Source organism: Prionailurus viverrinus, chromosome B1, assembly GCF_022837055.1.
Source record: "Prionailurus viverrinus isolate Anna chromosome B1, UM_Priviv_1.0, whole genome shotgun sequence".
In the NCBI taxonomy this organism is placed as follows: Eukaryota; Metazoa; Chordata; class Mammalia; order Carnivora; family Felidae; genus Prionailurus; species Prionailurus viverrinus.
In genome coordinates this window covers 60,255,954-60,272,815 of record NC_062564.1, presented here as the reverse complement: position 1 = coordinate 60,272,815, position 16,862 = coordinate 60,255,954, and the positions used below count along the sequence as shown (strand labels likewise).

The 16,862-nt window shown below is 36.5% G+C and overlaps 1 protein-coding gene across 3 annotated transcripts in view; it reads right to left on the bottom strand.

Annotated features, from left to right (window-relative positions):
* LOC125164137 (probable ATP-dependent RNA helicase DDX60) overlaps positions 1-16,862 on the bottom strand; it is a 107,062-nt gene that overhangs the window by 22,096 nt on the left and 68,104 nt on the right. For all 3 annotated transcript variants that reach the window (XM_047856645.1, XM_047856647.1, XM_047856646.1), the window contains 5 exons: positions 16,319-16,423; positions 10,986-11,186; positions 5,623-5,727; positions 5,184-5,325; positions 3,447-3,568 (listed from right to left, as the gene is read on the bottom strand). In XM_047856645.1, the coding sequence (XP_047712601.1) occupies positions 3,447-3,568; positions 5,184-5,325; positions 5,623-5,727; positions 10,986-11,186; positions 16,319-16,423 (675 nt within the window). The remainder of the gene's footprint in view (positions 1-3,446; positions 3,569-5,183; positions 5,326-5,622; positions 5,728-10,985; positions 11,187-16,318; positions 16,424-16,862) is intronic.

Here is a 16,862-nt window from a genome sequence, read left to right as displayed (position 1 = left end):
TGCTGAGAGTACAAAGCCTACTTGGGCTCCCTCTCTCTGCCCCTCCCCTGCTCTCTCTCTCTCAAAATAAATAAAAAACATTAAAAAAAAAAGAAGGAAAATTTTCTATTTGCAATAACATGGATGAACCTAGAGGATATTATGCCAAGTAAAATAAGCCAGTTGTAGAAGGACAAATACTTCATGATTTCACGTATTTGGAAATTATATCTTATAAATTTTTATATTCCACTTATATCTTAAATACTCAAACTCACAGAAGCAGAGAACAGAACGGTGATTGCAAGGGCCTAAAGAAATGGGGAATTGTTTTTCATTGGATATGACATTTCTGTTATACAAGATAAGTAAATTCTAGAGATCTGCTGTACAACAAACTACCTATAGTTAACAATACAATACTGTGCACTTTAAAATACAAGAGGATAAACATCATGTTAAGTGTTCCTACCAAACAAACAAACAAACAAACAAACAATAAACACCCCACACACTAGGAAGTTTGGGGATGTGATCAATATATTTAGTACTTTGGTTATAGTGATGATATCATGGGTATATGCTATGTCCAAACACATTAAGATGTATACGTTAATCATGTGCAATTCTTTGTATATCAATTATACTTCAATAACAATAAAGCTAAAAAAATAAGGTAGATATATGCATATCTTCCTGATATGTTATTAATTCAATCACAATATATTTACCCTATTTTAAATTATATTTAAGATATATGCAAAATATATATACATATTTCTGTATGAAAATAGAGTAGGATGAAATTTTTGCCCATCTTCTTCTAGCTTCCATTATTTTGGTTAAAAAGTCGGCCTTCAATCTTATTATTGTTTTTTTTCAAGGAAATGTCTATTTCAGCTCTAGCCAGTTTATGATTTTCTCTCTTTTTTTGACTTTGAGTAGTTTTTGTTTAATATTTCTTTATATTTACCCTTCTTGAATTTGACTTATAAGCTTTTGAAACTATGGAGTGCTATCTTTTATCAGCTTTGGAAAACTCCAAGTTATTAGTTTTCAATACTCTTCTGCCATTTTTCTCCCTCCTCTTCTTAGGGGACTCCCATTACATAACATTAAACATTTTGAATGTGATCCATAATTCTCTTATGCTATCTGCCTTTATTTTAATTTTTTCTCTTTGTTACCATTTGGATACTTTCTACTGAGCTGTCAGCTCATTGATTCTTTCTTCTGATATATATATTCTGATCAGATATATTTTCAATTCTTAAGTCTCCATTTAATTTCTGAGAAAGGGTGCCTGGGTGGCTCAGTTGGTTAAGCATCCAGCTCTTGACTTCAGCTCGGGTCCTTATCTCACAGTTGTGAGATCGAGTTCGGCATCAGACTCTACACAGAGCGTGAAGCCTGCTTGGGATTCTCTCTCTTCCTCTCTCTCTGCCCCTCCCCAGCTCATGCACTCTCTAAACAAATAAATAAATAAACATTAAAAAATTATCAGATAAAATTCTAATTATGTGCTGAAAATCTCCATCTTTCTGAATTTTGTCTATCACTTCTCCTATTTTCTTTAACATATTGACCATACTTATATTCTTTGTCTCTTAACTCCAGTATCTGAATCATCTCTGTGTGTACTACTATTGCCTGCTTTTCTTCCTGCCATCTGGTCATATGTTCTTGCTTATTCACTTTTTTAGTTTTGTAGCTTTCTTTTCACCAGAAATTGTTTATAAAAGGACCTGGTAGGCTGATGTCATCTTCCACCAGAGTGAGTTCTCCCCTTTTTGTATTTGGTTAAATGAGTGAAGATGTGATCACTTTGATCCAAGTAGAGATTAAAGTCGTATTGTTGGTATTGCTAATATTGTTTCCCAGTTTTATTAAGTTTCAGTCTATATCCATTTTATCTCTGTTCCTGAGTCATGACCCTCTTGGAACTTTGAGTATGAGACTGGTGGGCCTAGTTTTCTCAGTCCTAAGACTGCCAAAGATTTACCTCTTTCCTACAGAACTTCCTAACCTTTTACATCCTTCAGCTCTAAAAGCTTTCAAAATGTTTTGAGGGGGATACAAGCCTATGAATAAATGCAGAACCTTCCTTTTCGTGGATTTTCTTTAATAAATTCCATAAGACTGCAAAAATTTTGTGTAGTAACCCAACATTTCATGCAGATCTGGGACTCAGTATAAACATCCTCAGTACACTCACAGAAATACTATGTCTCTCAAGTTTTTGTCAATTTAGCCCCATGTGATCACTAAAAGCTTTCATAATTTTTTTTAATCTCACAGAAGAGGCTCTGTATATGCTAAGAACATTTTCAAACCATGTCCAGAATCAACAAATTCTTTGGGAGAAAAACCATGGTTAGAGATTCCTATCACACCTTGAATAAGTTCTTGCCGTTGTATAATTTTAGCCAATAATTGTTTCCACAGCTCTCTGTTGCAATACAAATGATGACCATTTACTATACCCTACCTGGAAGTGCACAAATTTCCAATAAACTTTAAGAAAAGCGAGAGAGAGTGACAGTGAGAGAGAGAGGAGGTCTTCATGCAAAACCTTCTTTTATTGTGTATTTTTATGATGTCTTTGTGAGAATTTAGATATTGACTTTCCCAAGTTTAATATAAATCATTTAAACAAAGCGAGCAATACTTCAAGCATATACATGTGATGAAAAAATGTGAAGATCACAGATCAATAACTAAAGATGTGTTCACTGATCAAGATAACATTGTGTGAGGCCTAAGATTTGTATTTGTGGAATTAGACAATATAGATTAACTCATCTCTTTTTGTTCCTTGTCACCTTTTACTAAGATTATGTAGTACAACCGGACTATCCCACTTTCTCAGATTCTTATGGAGTAAATTGGTAATAGTATTTGATGTTGATTTAAAAATAGCAAATCATGATCAAAGAATATTTTGCAAATAAAATCGGCAAACAGTTTTTTGTTTCTATTCTGTATGAGTCAAGGAATGATTTCTTCAATGACTATTCTAATATTTTTTTCAATGAGGACATTAGAGTTCACAACATATACTTCCTACCATAGCCCTATCTCAACATAAAAAGACCCTATGAGAACTGCAGATTCAATGATAGGGACTTTTCTTTAAGTTCATTAAAGTTTCTTCAATGTATAATTATCTACATGGTTTCTTTAGCTGCTGAATGCTGTAATTTGATACAATCATACAAGCAAATGGAAAACATGAACAAAATTCTTGATCTTATTTTTCTTAAGGCAAGTGATCTTTTGATAGGTTTACAAGGGAGAAGCTTATGAATTTGAGGTTAAATGTAACAGTCATTACAGAAAGAAAAATTATTATTCCACAAAACAAATGAAACCTATGTTGATAAAAATCCTACTGCTGCTGAATCACTTATGATAGGCTCTATTTAATTATACTAATTATTTAATGTTATCAGAAGCATACATTTTACCTTTGATTGATAAAACTTGAGAGTGGTATCTTGGAACTTCGCTGGAAGCAGTCTTCTTCCAAATAGATTTGCCAATACTAACACTAGCTTTTCCATAACATCTTGAGAAAAATGTTTTGAGCCTATATAAAACAAAGTGTCTTGTTACAAATGTAAAAACCGGTATCAATCCCATTTTTAACATTTAAATTGTATGTTCTATTGCATTTCATTTCATGAAAACTGAAAATTTGTGACAAATATAGCAACCAAGGAATGACTCCATCTGCTGACAGTTTACATCTGTGCCTTCTTTTTCACTCTTGCTACTCCCACTCTAATTCATACCCTAGCCATTCCAACCACAAATTGCCTCATCTCCTTACCTGGATTCTACTCCCCAAATTCGGGCTATGATCAGTTTTCCTGAAGCATTTTATGATCATGTCTCTCACCTATTCAAAAATCTCTGATTGTATCTAATGCCTCATAAACAAAATCCAGTCTCCTTAGTCTAGCATTTAAGGCTTTCCAAAGTACAGCCCACAAATCACCTCCCAGCTTTACCCCCCTGTCTTACCTTCTCGCCACTCATACTAAGATACCATCAACTTGACTTGCGTTCTATTCTTCACAACACATGAGCACTATACAGTAGTGATTAAAAAGGTGCTACATTTAATAACTTGGGCTCCAGAGTCAGACTCTTCCTATTTCAATCTTGGCTCTGACACTTAGTAATTTGTGTGACCATGGCAATTTATTTAACTTCCCTGTGTCTGAGTTTCCTCATTTACAAAATAGTGATAGCCACATTATGTGCCTCATAATGTTATCAAATTTTCTATCTCCATGTTTATAATAGCATACACCCTCATACCCCACCCCACCCACACACACATAGCAATAAACACAACTGTATTTCCGCTTGCAGGAAATTATTTCTCCTGTTGCAGAGCTTTTGAGGGGACAGAACTTCCTGAGTATCCTTGTTTCACAGAACAATCCATGGTCAGAGCATAGTAACTAAACCTGCACAAAGTAAACTGCTGTTATCAATTCATGATAGAAGATAAAGAAACGCTCTGAAAGGCACTGCATTTGCCAGGCATTAGGAACTATAACAAATGTAAGCACAAAAAGGAAAATATTTCTCTTAGGGACACTGTTTAAAGGTCCATGGTTTAATTATTAAAATCAAAAAGGTTTTAATAAAAAATGTGTTAAGTGGAGTATTAGGTGGACATTAAAATGGAATTCACAAAAAATTTACATGATATTGGCAAAAATATATTTTGGGGAAAGCAAGATTCTAGATTATGCAATTAAAGTAATATCAGTTATTTAAATATACTATATAGTTACAGTCTAAGAAAATACAATTGGAAGAAAATATACACAAACACTGATGGTGAATTTCCTATTTAACATAATGCTTTCCTATATCCTTTTTCTATGATGAGCATGTGTAACATTTAATTAGAAAAAATATTTATTAAAAGACCATACATTATTTAATAAGTTCTGAATCCTGGAGTCCAGAAATCATTAAAGTTCATAAGAAATTGACATTTTAAAATAGGTGTCACAAAATATGGCTGTCTTCCATACAACTAGTAGGTATATAAAACTTCATTTTATCTAGTTTGGCATCTCTAAATTATCTAAATATTTGTAGAAAAAAATACTCCTCAAGTGTTGGCTTCATATAGTCTCTGTTACTATTTTTAGATTATATACCCAAAACATCAAGCTTACCTTTCTTAGTTGGCTGACAAAGATTACGGAAAAGGCCTTTTACAAGAAAACTGACAAACACAAGATTAGAAGGCTCATGATAATGCAAATGTGATACAAGTCCAGCAAACCCCATCAGTTTACCTTCTTGATCTAAATAGCCCTAAAGAACAAAAATAATTTATTAGTTTGAGCCAACTCACCACAGACATGAATTAATAACGAACTGATTGTCAGTTTAAAATAGTACTTAATGCCAATGTAAGAGAGATTGGTAATCATTACCTCGCCAAGTTTTGGTAATTATATCAAGTGTAAGAAATATCGGTCAACGGATAGGACCTTCTAAAGACTATAACTAATTTGGCATGATAAAAAGTAAAGATAGTTCCATTCCTTTTCAAAAAAATAAAACAAACAAAAACAAAAACAAAAAAACAAAAACAAAGGACAGCCATACCTGTTTCATAAGAAACTGCAAAGAAAACAAGAAGTAAAGTTTTAACATCTCCGTGACTCTGGGTTGTTTGAAGGACAACAATGAATGCTTTAGCACTGACAGCACCTTGAAAGAATAATTTACACCATGTTAGTTCTATGAAATTCATTTGTAAATAATAATATGGGTATACTGTAATTCAATTTTTTTTTCCTGTATATTAGGATGTTTTGACATCTTAAAAAAACTTCTCTGGCTGATGAGAAACTGCTCCTCCCAGTGCTGGCTAATTTCTAAACATAATAACAATTCGCCTAAAAGCATGCCTATCATAGGCAAACCAACCAATCCCGAGCATATACCCTTAACTACTTCCTTCAGTGACTCGCATCCACAGAGTCAAAATTTCTTGTATCCTAAATCATCCCAGGGCCAGGTACCAGGCCACAAGAGGCCACCTGTACCGCCCACACAAAGCTCACTAGAATTATTCAAACCAGCCAATGCTAAACTGCTTATCCTGCCCTGTCTTGCTTTTCCTATAGAAACTCTAATAAAAGCAGGCACCCAAACCTTCCCGCTGCTCTTATCCTCTGCCTCCTGACCAGCCTGCTGTCTTTTGTACAGATTCCTGCATAGAGTGCCGTGGTTCCTGTCGTTAACACACAGTACTTTATTTTCCTGAGCTCCACCTCTGACTCCTCTTGTGGCTGCACCTGACTGACCATCACACAAAAGAATACAAAACAACAGGATAGGTATTACCCAAGACTCAGTCACATTTCATATTGTTTGCTTTGCCATCTTCTGGCATGGTACATCCTTCTTTTAACAACCAGAACGTATCAAACAGAATCATCAGAAATGAAATGTATTGCCAAATAATCTGACAATAAATGTGAATCCAGTTTAAGAGTTTACAGCTCTTGGTTTGTTCTGCGAGAAAACAAGATATGCTGTGGCACATCCTGCAGTATTGTTGCAAAAATAATGGAACTATCTTGATTAGAACCGAAGTAGTAAAAAGATTGCTTGGTTTCCAATATAAAACAACATTGAGGTAGCAGTTCAGATATCTTTTATGCGCCCACTAAAATGTCTATGAGGTTCCAACAAAAGGAAAACTTCCCAACATCACCAAAATTTAAGCCTGGCCACCATTAAGCTTATAGAACCTAGGAAGAATCTGCAATCATTTTAAGGCCAGTGGATTCTGTGAAAAGAAGCGGGGGGAGGAACGTAGAGAGCAGAGAAAGAAGGGAGAAAGGAAGGGAGGTATAGTGGACATCACCTTTACTCTAGGATGATTCTTTCTCAGGGTGCCATAAGTGCCCTTCCTGCTACCTCTTCTCTCTGTTGCTCTACATTTAGAATTAGATGGCAATAGCAAGAAAACAGCAGACGACTAAGAGGGTGAACAATTCATGGTGGTTCACTGTAATCTTAGAGATGTAGACACATAACTAAAGTCTGACTAGGACAGTAAGGACTCTGACAGCAATGCATAATGTAGTTTGTAGTGGTGAATGACATCCACGTGATCAATGTGGCAGCGAGACTGGCAGGAATAGATCAATAAGCTTTCAGTCCAGAAAAGATACATAAGTTATAAATGTACTAAATACTGACATTTGGGCCAAAAGCCATTCATCTAGCTTCAGATTTAAAAGGGTATTTGGGGGTGCGTGGGTGGCTGAGTTGGTGAAGCAGCCAACTCTTGATTTCGGTTCAGGTCATGATCTCACAGTGGTGAGATCGAGCCCCACATTGGGCTCTGTGCTGGGCATGGAGCCTGCTTAAGATTCTCTTCTCCCTCTTCTTCTGCCCCTCCCCTGCCAACACTCTAAATAAATAAATAAATAATAAATAGGTATTTGAATAGCAATTAGGTGGTGAGAGAGAAGCCAGAGTAAAATCATGTATTTTATTCCTTGGCAATCCATAAGATTTATTTCTTTTTTCTTTTCCTGAAATTTATTGTCAAATTGGTTTCCATACAACACCCAGTGCTCATCCCAACAGGTGGCCTCCTCAATGCCCATCACCCACTTTCCCCTCCCTCCCACCCCCCCCATCAACCCTCAGTTTATTCTCAGTTTTTAAGAGTCTCTTATGGTTTGCCTCCCTCCCTAACTTTTTTTTCCCTTCCCCTCCCCCATGGTCTTCTGTTAAGTTTCTCAGGATCCACATAAGAGTGAAAACATATGGTATCTGTCTTTCTCTGTATGACTTATTTCACTTAGCATAACACTCTCCAGTTCCAACCACGTTGCTACAAAAGGCTCTATTTCATTCCTTCTCATTGCCAAGTAGTATTCCATTGTACGTATAAACCACAATTTCCTTTATCCATTCATCAGTTGATGGACATTTAGGCTCTTTCCATAAGATTGAAACAAACATACCTGCATTCAAAAGTGACCAAAACCCACAATAGATCAACTCTTTATAAGAAAATTGATCATCTTTCTAAAATTATTGTCATGCTAACAATACTTATTAAATGTGTGCACAAGCCGGGGTGCCTGGGTGGCTCAGGCAGTTAAGCCTCTGACTTTGGCTCAGGTCATGATGTCACAGCTCGTGGGTTCAAGCCCCACATTGGGCTCTGTGCTGACAGCTCAGAGCCTGGAGTCTGCTTCGGATTCTGTGTCTCCCTCTGTCTCTACCCCTCCCCTGCTCTCAAAAATAAATAAGCATTTATGTTCTGTCTCTCAAAAATAAATAAGCATTAAAAAATAAAATAAATAAATAAATAAATAAATAAATAAATGTCTGCACAGAAATTAGGACAAACGTCTTTAGCCACAGGGTAAATGAGAAAATTTCAATGAGAAATATAGAGAAAACAAATAAAAACATGAGAGAGAGAGAGAGAGAGAGAGAGAGAGAGAGAAAGAGAGAGAGAGATTTGATGCTATATAAAAAGAGATATATGCTATATATAAATGAGTAAGGATCACAGTGGAGCAGACAGGAGATAACATTTACAATTTAGAAGGCGTGGTAACAGTAGTCTTCACTGAGAGTAATGTTAGAACAAAACTTGAATAAAGTAAAGCAGGGAGACTATGCACGCAAAGTCGTGGTCCTCAGACTGTAATGTGCCTGAAGTATCTATGGAGCAGTAGTGGGCTCATGGGGGGGGGGGGAAGAGAAGGGTGAGGTCAACAAGAAAATCAGGGACCAGGTTCTGTAGAACCATCAGGAAAACACTGGTTGTTACTCTTAAACAAAACCAAACAACAACAAAAAGGTACCATAAAGAAAAAAAAGGTCGACCTATAAAAATTGTTTTCTTCATGCAGCAACAAAATTTTTTGAAAAATTATTTGGCATCCTCGGATGTCCTAAGACAAGACCTCTACAAGACAAGGCACAACAGCATAAGGTAAGTGGACAATTATAAACTGACATTTAAAAAAATAATATTTTATTAAGATGTGAAAGAGTTCACATAAGAAATAGTGAAGAATTTCAGGAGAACTAAAATTCCATAGCAGACTTAATATCCACATATGTATTACTAAAGAGCAGAACTGAAACTCTGGAGAGCAGCATTATCAATGTGAAAGATAAATTTCACATGATTTATCATAATGAAGAAAAACATAGCATTAGAGAACCAAAAAAGGATTTTTGATTTAAAAATTAAACCTTTTCCTGAAAAAGTTGAACAAATTAAAACAGAAGCAAATATCAAAGATCTAATTTAAGAAACCTCTTTTGCATTCCAAAACTACTTGAGCATTGCACAATGCAAATACATTTAGCAATACTGAATTGCACACTTAAAAATGGGTAAGATGATACATTTTATGTTATTTGTATTTTACCACAATTTTAAAAATCTGAACATGAAGGGGAGCCTGGGTTGCTCAGTCAATTAAGCGTCTGACTCTTGTTTTCGGCTCAGGTCATGATTTTGGGGTTCGTGAGTTTGTGCCCCTCATTAAGCTCCATGCTGACAATGCAGAGCCTGCTTGGGATTCTGTCTCCCTCTCTCTCTCTCTGCCCGTCCCCTGGTCGCTCTCTATCCTTCTTTCTCAAAATAAATAGATAAACATTAAAATTGTTTTTTAAATCTGAACATAAAGTTTCAAAGCTCTTAACATTTAATAACAAAAACATCAATTTAAAAACTGATTCACAGAACAGAAAATCCTGAGGAAAAGAATTTGAAACCTAAGGATTTTTTTTAATATTCATATAATTACATAGACAGAAAAAAATCAAACTACAAGAAAACGGGAATTAGCATGGCTCCACTAGGGGAGACTAAAAAAATCTACTCCTCTGTAACAGTAAATGCCAGAAGAAAAGAAGCTATCTTAGTTTGATGTGATGAGTAAAGAGAATATTCTAAGAATTTTATGTCCACATTTGAGCCTTTTATGTATAAAGATTAGATAGATCTTCTCAAATATGCCAAGGCAAAGAAAATAAACCAATTCAATAAACTTTCTAAAAAATATTTTTAAAAGCTTACTAAAAATGTGTTTTTCTTTCCTACACAGAAGTAACAATTAAGAATGCAGAAATGGGGAAGTTTTGGTCTAAAATGATATGTGCCTGCTTTGTAAGACCATCAACAACACAAGAGCCAACTCATCACAGAAGTCCTAAAAGAACCCTCACATTGACAAACACATTGACAAACACTGATTTCATTGGGCATATATAAAAACAGGGAAGAATGGGTGTCTTTAACAATGCATCTTCATATGGATGAAAATCAAATTGGTTTAATTATGAATTTTAAACCTCTCATTGTGGGACCGGACTTAAAATATTTACCTGAGCAAATAAACTTCAGGAAAAGTTTACAACCATATTCTGAAGTCCAATGAAATATATCAGTATTTGAAACCAAATGCATACCTATGCCAAAATACCAAAATGCTAATATCACTCACTGTCTTTGGATGATAAAACCTTTTCCTTCTTTCAACCTTTTGCATTATCTAAATATTCTTTGATGACTTTGGGTTACTACTTTTTTTACAAAAAAATATAAACTTTTATTATGAAATAACAACGAATCCTGTTCCTTTTGAAAACCAGAATCTAACCCACATCTTTTAAAATCTATAGCCTGCACGCTTAGCCCTGTAGGATAATGCTGATCACACATGAAAAAGGTAATCTTTAATTCCATATGTCCATCCAGCCATGAATTCTATAATTGATAGAGGAGACAAATAAAACTAATTATTATTCTCCCATTCCACTCCCAACCTTATACTATTTAAGACATTGCAAAACATAAAAAAAACCCTGATGAAACAGAAGAGTTACTGCTACAGACTTCTAATCAAGAGCAAACCCAATCACAGCGCAGCTAGTAATGAAGACAATACCTCAGAAAATGTCAAGCACGGTACCTTTGCCTTAGCATCTTCTGGGTCATCTCCCTTGGAAGCCAGCAGCATGAGTCGCAGGACCAGGGTTATGCTGAGAGGAAACTGTCCTCTCAGTTCAGGAACATTGGATTTAATGAGTTTTCCTATTTTGGGCAATGGAATATCAAAGAAATATACATCTCCCATCAGGTCTTGACCTCGTCTTCCAGCACGTCCAGACATCTGGAAACAAAATTACAAAGTAAAACCTCCCTGAAAGATGGCAGAGTAGGAGGAGGACCCTGGCCTTGTCTCATCTCTTAAACACAGCTAGATCAACATCAAATCATCTGAACACCTAGGAAATCTATCTGAGGATTTAGAGATCAATCTCCATAATTTGAGGGAGAGGACATGGCAGGTACGCAACATGGAGAAGTGAATTGGGGGAGAGAAAAGCCGCCGTGCCCCAGAGGAGGGAGCCCTTTTCACAGACGAGAAAGAGAAGGAGACAGGGAGCAGAGAGTATCAGGTTCACAAAAGAAAATCACTACCCCTGAAAAGTAGCCAGAGAGAAAGAGTGGGGGAAAAAAGGAGTGAAAACATACACACAGGAGTGCACAAGAAAATTGTTCCCCAAAACCACTGACAGAGAAAAAGGAGAGGGTTTCAATACCACCGTTTTTTTTTTTTATAAACAGCAGAGTAGAGAGTCTGAAGTTCTGGAGGTCAGCACCTGCTGGTGCTCCAGCGAGGAAGCAGGGGGGAGCCCAGGGAGAAGGGAGAAGTGATTTCCTTATACGGAGTGCATTTGGTAGAGGTGATACAGCCTCTCCATGGGCAAAAGATCTGGTGGGCGCCACTGAGCTGCCCCATGGCCTGTATAGGAACAAAGACTCTGGCTGAGGACAACAAACCCTGGCATCAGCTGTGTGTTGTGATTTACCATAAACTTCAAGCTGCTACTGCTGTGTGGTTATGCGACTGTTTTATGGGGTAAGCCAGGCCTGGCCATAGCACAGTGCGACCCTCTCCTACAGTATAAGCATAGGTTGAGCCCCAGAAGTCTCTGAAGTGTATGATTTTGAAACACAGCCACAGCTGAGACAAAACAGAGGAGAGCTATACCACCTGACAGGTGGACAGCTCAGACACAGACAGGGTGAAGGTAGGGATCTGACAGAAGCTGGAGACACAGGAGGAATGATTATTTCTGTGTCTGGGAGGGTGTGAACTTCACACTCCAGAGACTAGAGAATGGGGCAAAGCCATTTTCACAAATAGCCCACCAGCATTGACTGATTTCAGTGAGCTAAACTGTGCCACTGGGTAGAGAATGGAGGTGTTACACCAAGCCCCACCCCCGCACCCTCCAGGCACATCTCCATTTAGGCAAATCCGCCTAAGAATTAGAGCAGCAGGCCCTTCCCCAAGAAGACCAATAATGATCCAATAAAAAGATGTATAGTATAAGAATGGATAAAAATAAAGAAGACCCATCTATATGCTGCCTACAGGAGACTCATTTTAGACTAAAGACATTGGCAGATTGAAAGTGAGGGTATGGAGAACCATATATCAGGCTAATGGATGCCAAAATAAAGCTAGAGTAGCCATACTTATATCAGACAAATTAAATTTTAAAACAGACTGTAACAAGAGATGAAGAAGGGCATTATATCATAATTAAGGGGTCTATACACCAAGAAGATCTAACAATTGTAAATTTTGTGCTCTCAAAATGAAAGTACCCAAATATACCAATCAATTAATCACAAACATAAAGAAACACATTGACAATAATATGATAACAGTAGGGAACTTTAACACCCCACTTATAGCAATAGACAGATTACCTAGGCAGAAGATCAACAAGGAAACAATGGCTTTGGATGATTCACTGAACCAGATGGATTTAACAGATATATCCAGAACATTCCATCCTAAAACAGAATACAAATTCTTTTCGAGTGCACATGGAACATTCTCCAGAACAGATCACATACTAGGTCACAAATCAGCCTCAACAAGTACAAAAAAACTGAGATCATACCATGCATATTTTCAGACCACAACGCTTTGAAACTGGAAGTCAACCACAAGAAAAAATTTGGGAAGACCACAAATACATGGAGATTAAAGAACATCCAACTAAACAATGAATGGGTTAACCAGAAAATTAAAGAGGAAATTATAAAGTACATGGAAGCAAATGAAAATAAAACCATGACAGTCTAAAAACTTTGGGATACAGCAAAGGCATTCCTGTGAGGGAAGTATACTGCAATATGGGTCTACCACAAGAAGTAAGAAGGTCTCAAACACACAACCTAAACTTACATCTAATGGAGCTAGAAAAGGAACAGCAAATAAAGCAATAAAGCGTAAAGTTAGCAGAAGAATGGAAATAATAAAGACTAGAGCAAAAATAAATGATATGGAAACAAACAAAAAGAACACCCAGTAGAACAGACCAATGAAACTAAGAGCTAATTCTTCAAAAGAATTAGTAAAACTGACAAGCCCCTAGCTAGACTTATCAGAAAGAAGAGAGAAAGGACCCAAATAAATAAAATCATAAATGAAAGGTGAGAGATCACAATCAACACCACAGAAATACAAACAATGATAAGAGAATACTATGAAAAAATTATATGCCAACAAACGGGGCAATCTAGAAGAAATGGGTAAATTCCTAGAAACATACAAACTACAAAATCTGAAACAGAAAGAAATAGAACAGACCCATAACAGCAAAGAAATTGAAATAGCAATCAAAAAATCCAAACAAAAGTCTAGGGCCAGATGGCTTCCCTGGGGAATTCTACCAGCAGACATTTAAAGCAGAGTTAATACCTGTTTTTCTCAAACTGTTCCAAAAAACTGAAATGGAAGGAAAACTTCCACACTCATTCTATGAGGCCAGTATTAACTCGATTCCAAAAACCAGACAAAAACCCCACTGAAAAGGAGAATTATAAGCCAATATCCCTGGTGAAAATGGATGCAGAAATTCTCAGCAAGATGCTAGCAAATTAAATCCAACAGCTCACAAAAAGAATTATTCACCACGGTCAAGTGGGATTTATTTCTGGGCTGCAGGGGTGGTTCAATATTTGCAAATCAATCAATATGATACACCACATTAATAAAAGAAAGGATAAGAACCATATGATCCTTTCAATAGATGTAGAAAAAACATTTGACAAAATACTACATCCATTCTTTTTTTTCTTTTTTTACAGCATCCATTCTTGATAAATACACTTAGCAAAGTAGGTATAGATGTAACATATATCAACATCATAAAGGACATAAATGAAAGACCCATGCGTAATATCCTCAATGGGGAAAAACTGAGAGCCTTTCTCCTATAGTCAGGAACAAGACAAGGATGTCCACTCTCACCATTACAATTTAACATAGTACTGGAAGTCTTAGCCTCAGCAATCAGACAACAAAAAGAAATAAAAGGCATCCAAACTGGCAGGGAAGAAGTCAAACTTTCACTATTTGCAAATGACATGATACTCTATGTAGAAAGCTGAAAGTCTCCACCAAAAAAATTGCTATAACTAATACGTGAATTCAGCAAAGTCACAGGATATAAAACCAACATACAGAATTATTTTGCATTTCTATACACCAATAACAAAGCAACAGAAAAATAAATCAAGGAATTTATCCCATTTGCAATTACACCAAAAACAGTGAGATACCTAGGAATAAACCCAACCAAAGAGGTAAAAGATCTATACTCCGAGAACTATGCAACACTTATGAAAGACATTGAAGAGGATATAAAGAAATGGGAAAGCATTCCATGCTTATGGACTGGAAAAACATTGTTAAAATGTTTTTATGCAGTCTACATATTTAATCCAATCTCCATCAAAATAGTGCCAGCATTTTTCACAGAGCTAGAACAATCCTAAAATTTGTATGGAACCACAAATGACCCTGAATAGCCAAAGCAATCCTGAAAAAGAAAACCAAAACTGAAGGCATCACAAATCTGGATTTTAAGCTATCTTATAAAGCTGTAGTCATTAAGACAATATGATCATTAACTCCATTTTACAATGTAGAAATAAGGACATGGGGAGTAGAAGAAACTTGTCTATAGTTAAACACCAGAAAGTGAAAGGTCCTGAATTCACACCCTGGTAATTTGATCCCCAAGTTCAATTTTTGAAATATTATAACACCCTTGCTCCAGAACCCTAACTCTGTGATTCCCAAAGATGATGTGGGAGAGGAGAGCTCATGCAGACACAGGAGCAGGAGAAGAAATCAGGAGAACGGGGGCAGAGGTTGGTAAAGTGGTGGGAAATAACAGGGGTGTTATATTGAGTAGGAACAAAGTCTACAAGGGAATAGAAAGTAAGTGTTTAGAAGGGAAAAACTTGAATATTGGCTGATATATCTAAATTTGATGCCACTGGCAGAAAGAATCATCAAATGTTCCTGAGTATGGAATCCTATAAAGACAAACCATACTGCGTGCGGGGCATAGGAGAGTAAGGAGAATCGAAAATCTAGAGAACTGTTTTAATAATACAAGGCCAAGTGCCTGGGTGGCTCAGTCAGTTAAGCATCTGACTCTTGATTTCAGCTCAGTTCGTGATCTCATGGTTTGTGATATTGAGCCCTCTGTCACTCTATGGAGCCCTGTGTCAGGCTCTGCACTATAGCGAGGAGCCTGCTTGGGATTCTCTCTCCCCTCTCTGTCTGTCCCTTCCCCACTCTTTCTCTCTCTCTCAAAATAAATAAATAAATATTTTAAAAAATAATAATACAAGGCCAAGAATATATGATGAGAGATACTGAAAGCAGAAATTGCAAGGCAAAAATCGAATACCACTACATGTAGGTGAAAGCAGAAATTGCAAGGCAAAAATCAAATACCACTACATGTAGGAGAATAATGAAATGGGCTTGGTAAAAGATTGTGTATTGGGAGCAAAAAAGAGAGAAGTGTTAGCTCCAGAGGCAAAATCATGTGCACAGGAAATGAATGAGTAAATGTTTATCTGGCACCTTTGATGTGTATCTTTTGTAGAAATTACTTCATTTAATTTTTACAAATGCTATGGGATAATAATTATTACCCCTATTTTGGAGATAGGAAAAAAGGATCAGGCAGGTCAGATATCTCACCTAAGGTCACATATCTGGTTAGTGATGGCCACACCATTCCAAGCTCACATGCTTTCCCCTATACCACAGCTAAAAATGACAGTCATGCATGAATGAATGTCAAGGTGTGCTAGCACACAAATTGCAATAGGTTTGAAAACTAACAGCTCACATTTTTTACTATTTTATGGTCCTATTTTCATGATGCAATAGTGAGTGTATGCATATTGAAATACCTGTCTGTAATTTAAAGCATCCAGGTAGACTGAGTTTTGAGCAAAAACCACAGATTTACAAGGCATGTTGATGCCTAAAGCAAGTGTCCCAGTAGCTGTCACCACCTAGAGAGAGAAAAAAAATTATGTCATAAAATAGCATTTCACTAGAATGCCATATAGTTACTAAAACTCTTTGAAGTTCAGTTGAACCACAGTGGGAAAATGGTATTTTCCCAAGTGAACCAAGTGGCTACAGATACTAGCCACGTTGGTAATCTTGTTATTTCACAAACACATCCAGTACATTCTCAGCCCAGGACCATACCAGTCACTGCTCTGCACGTAATATTCTTCTCCCAAATATTCGCCTGGCTTGTTCAGTTCTATGCTCAAATGTCAAAGAGAAATTTCTGGTCTACCACACCCAAAATAACCACCCACACTATCCTACACTATTTCTCCTCATAGCATTAATGACTACTAGTATAATAGTGATAGTATTTGTTTATTTCTCCTATACCAGACTCCAAGCCCTATTCACCATTGTATCTCCACACTGAGA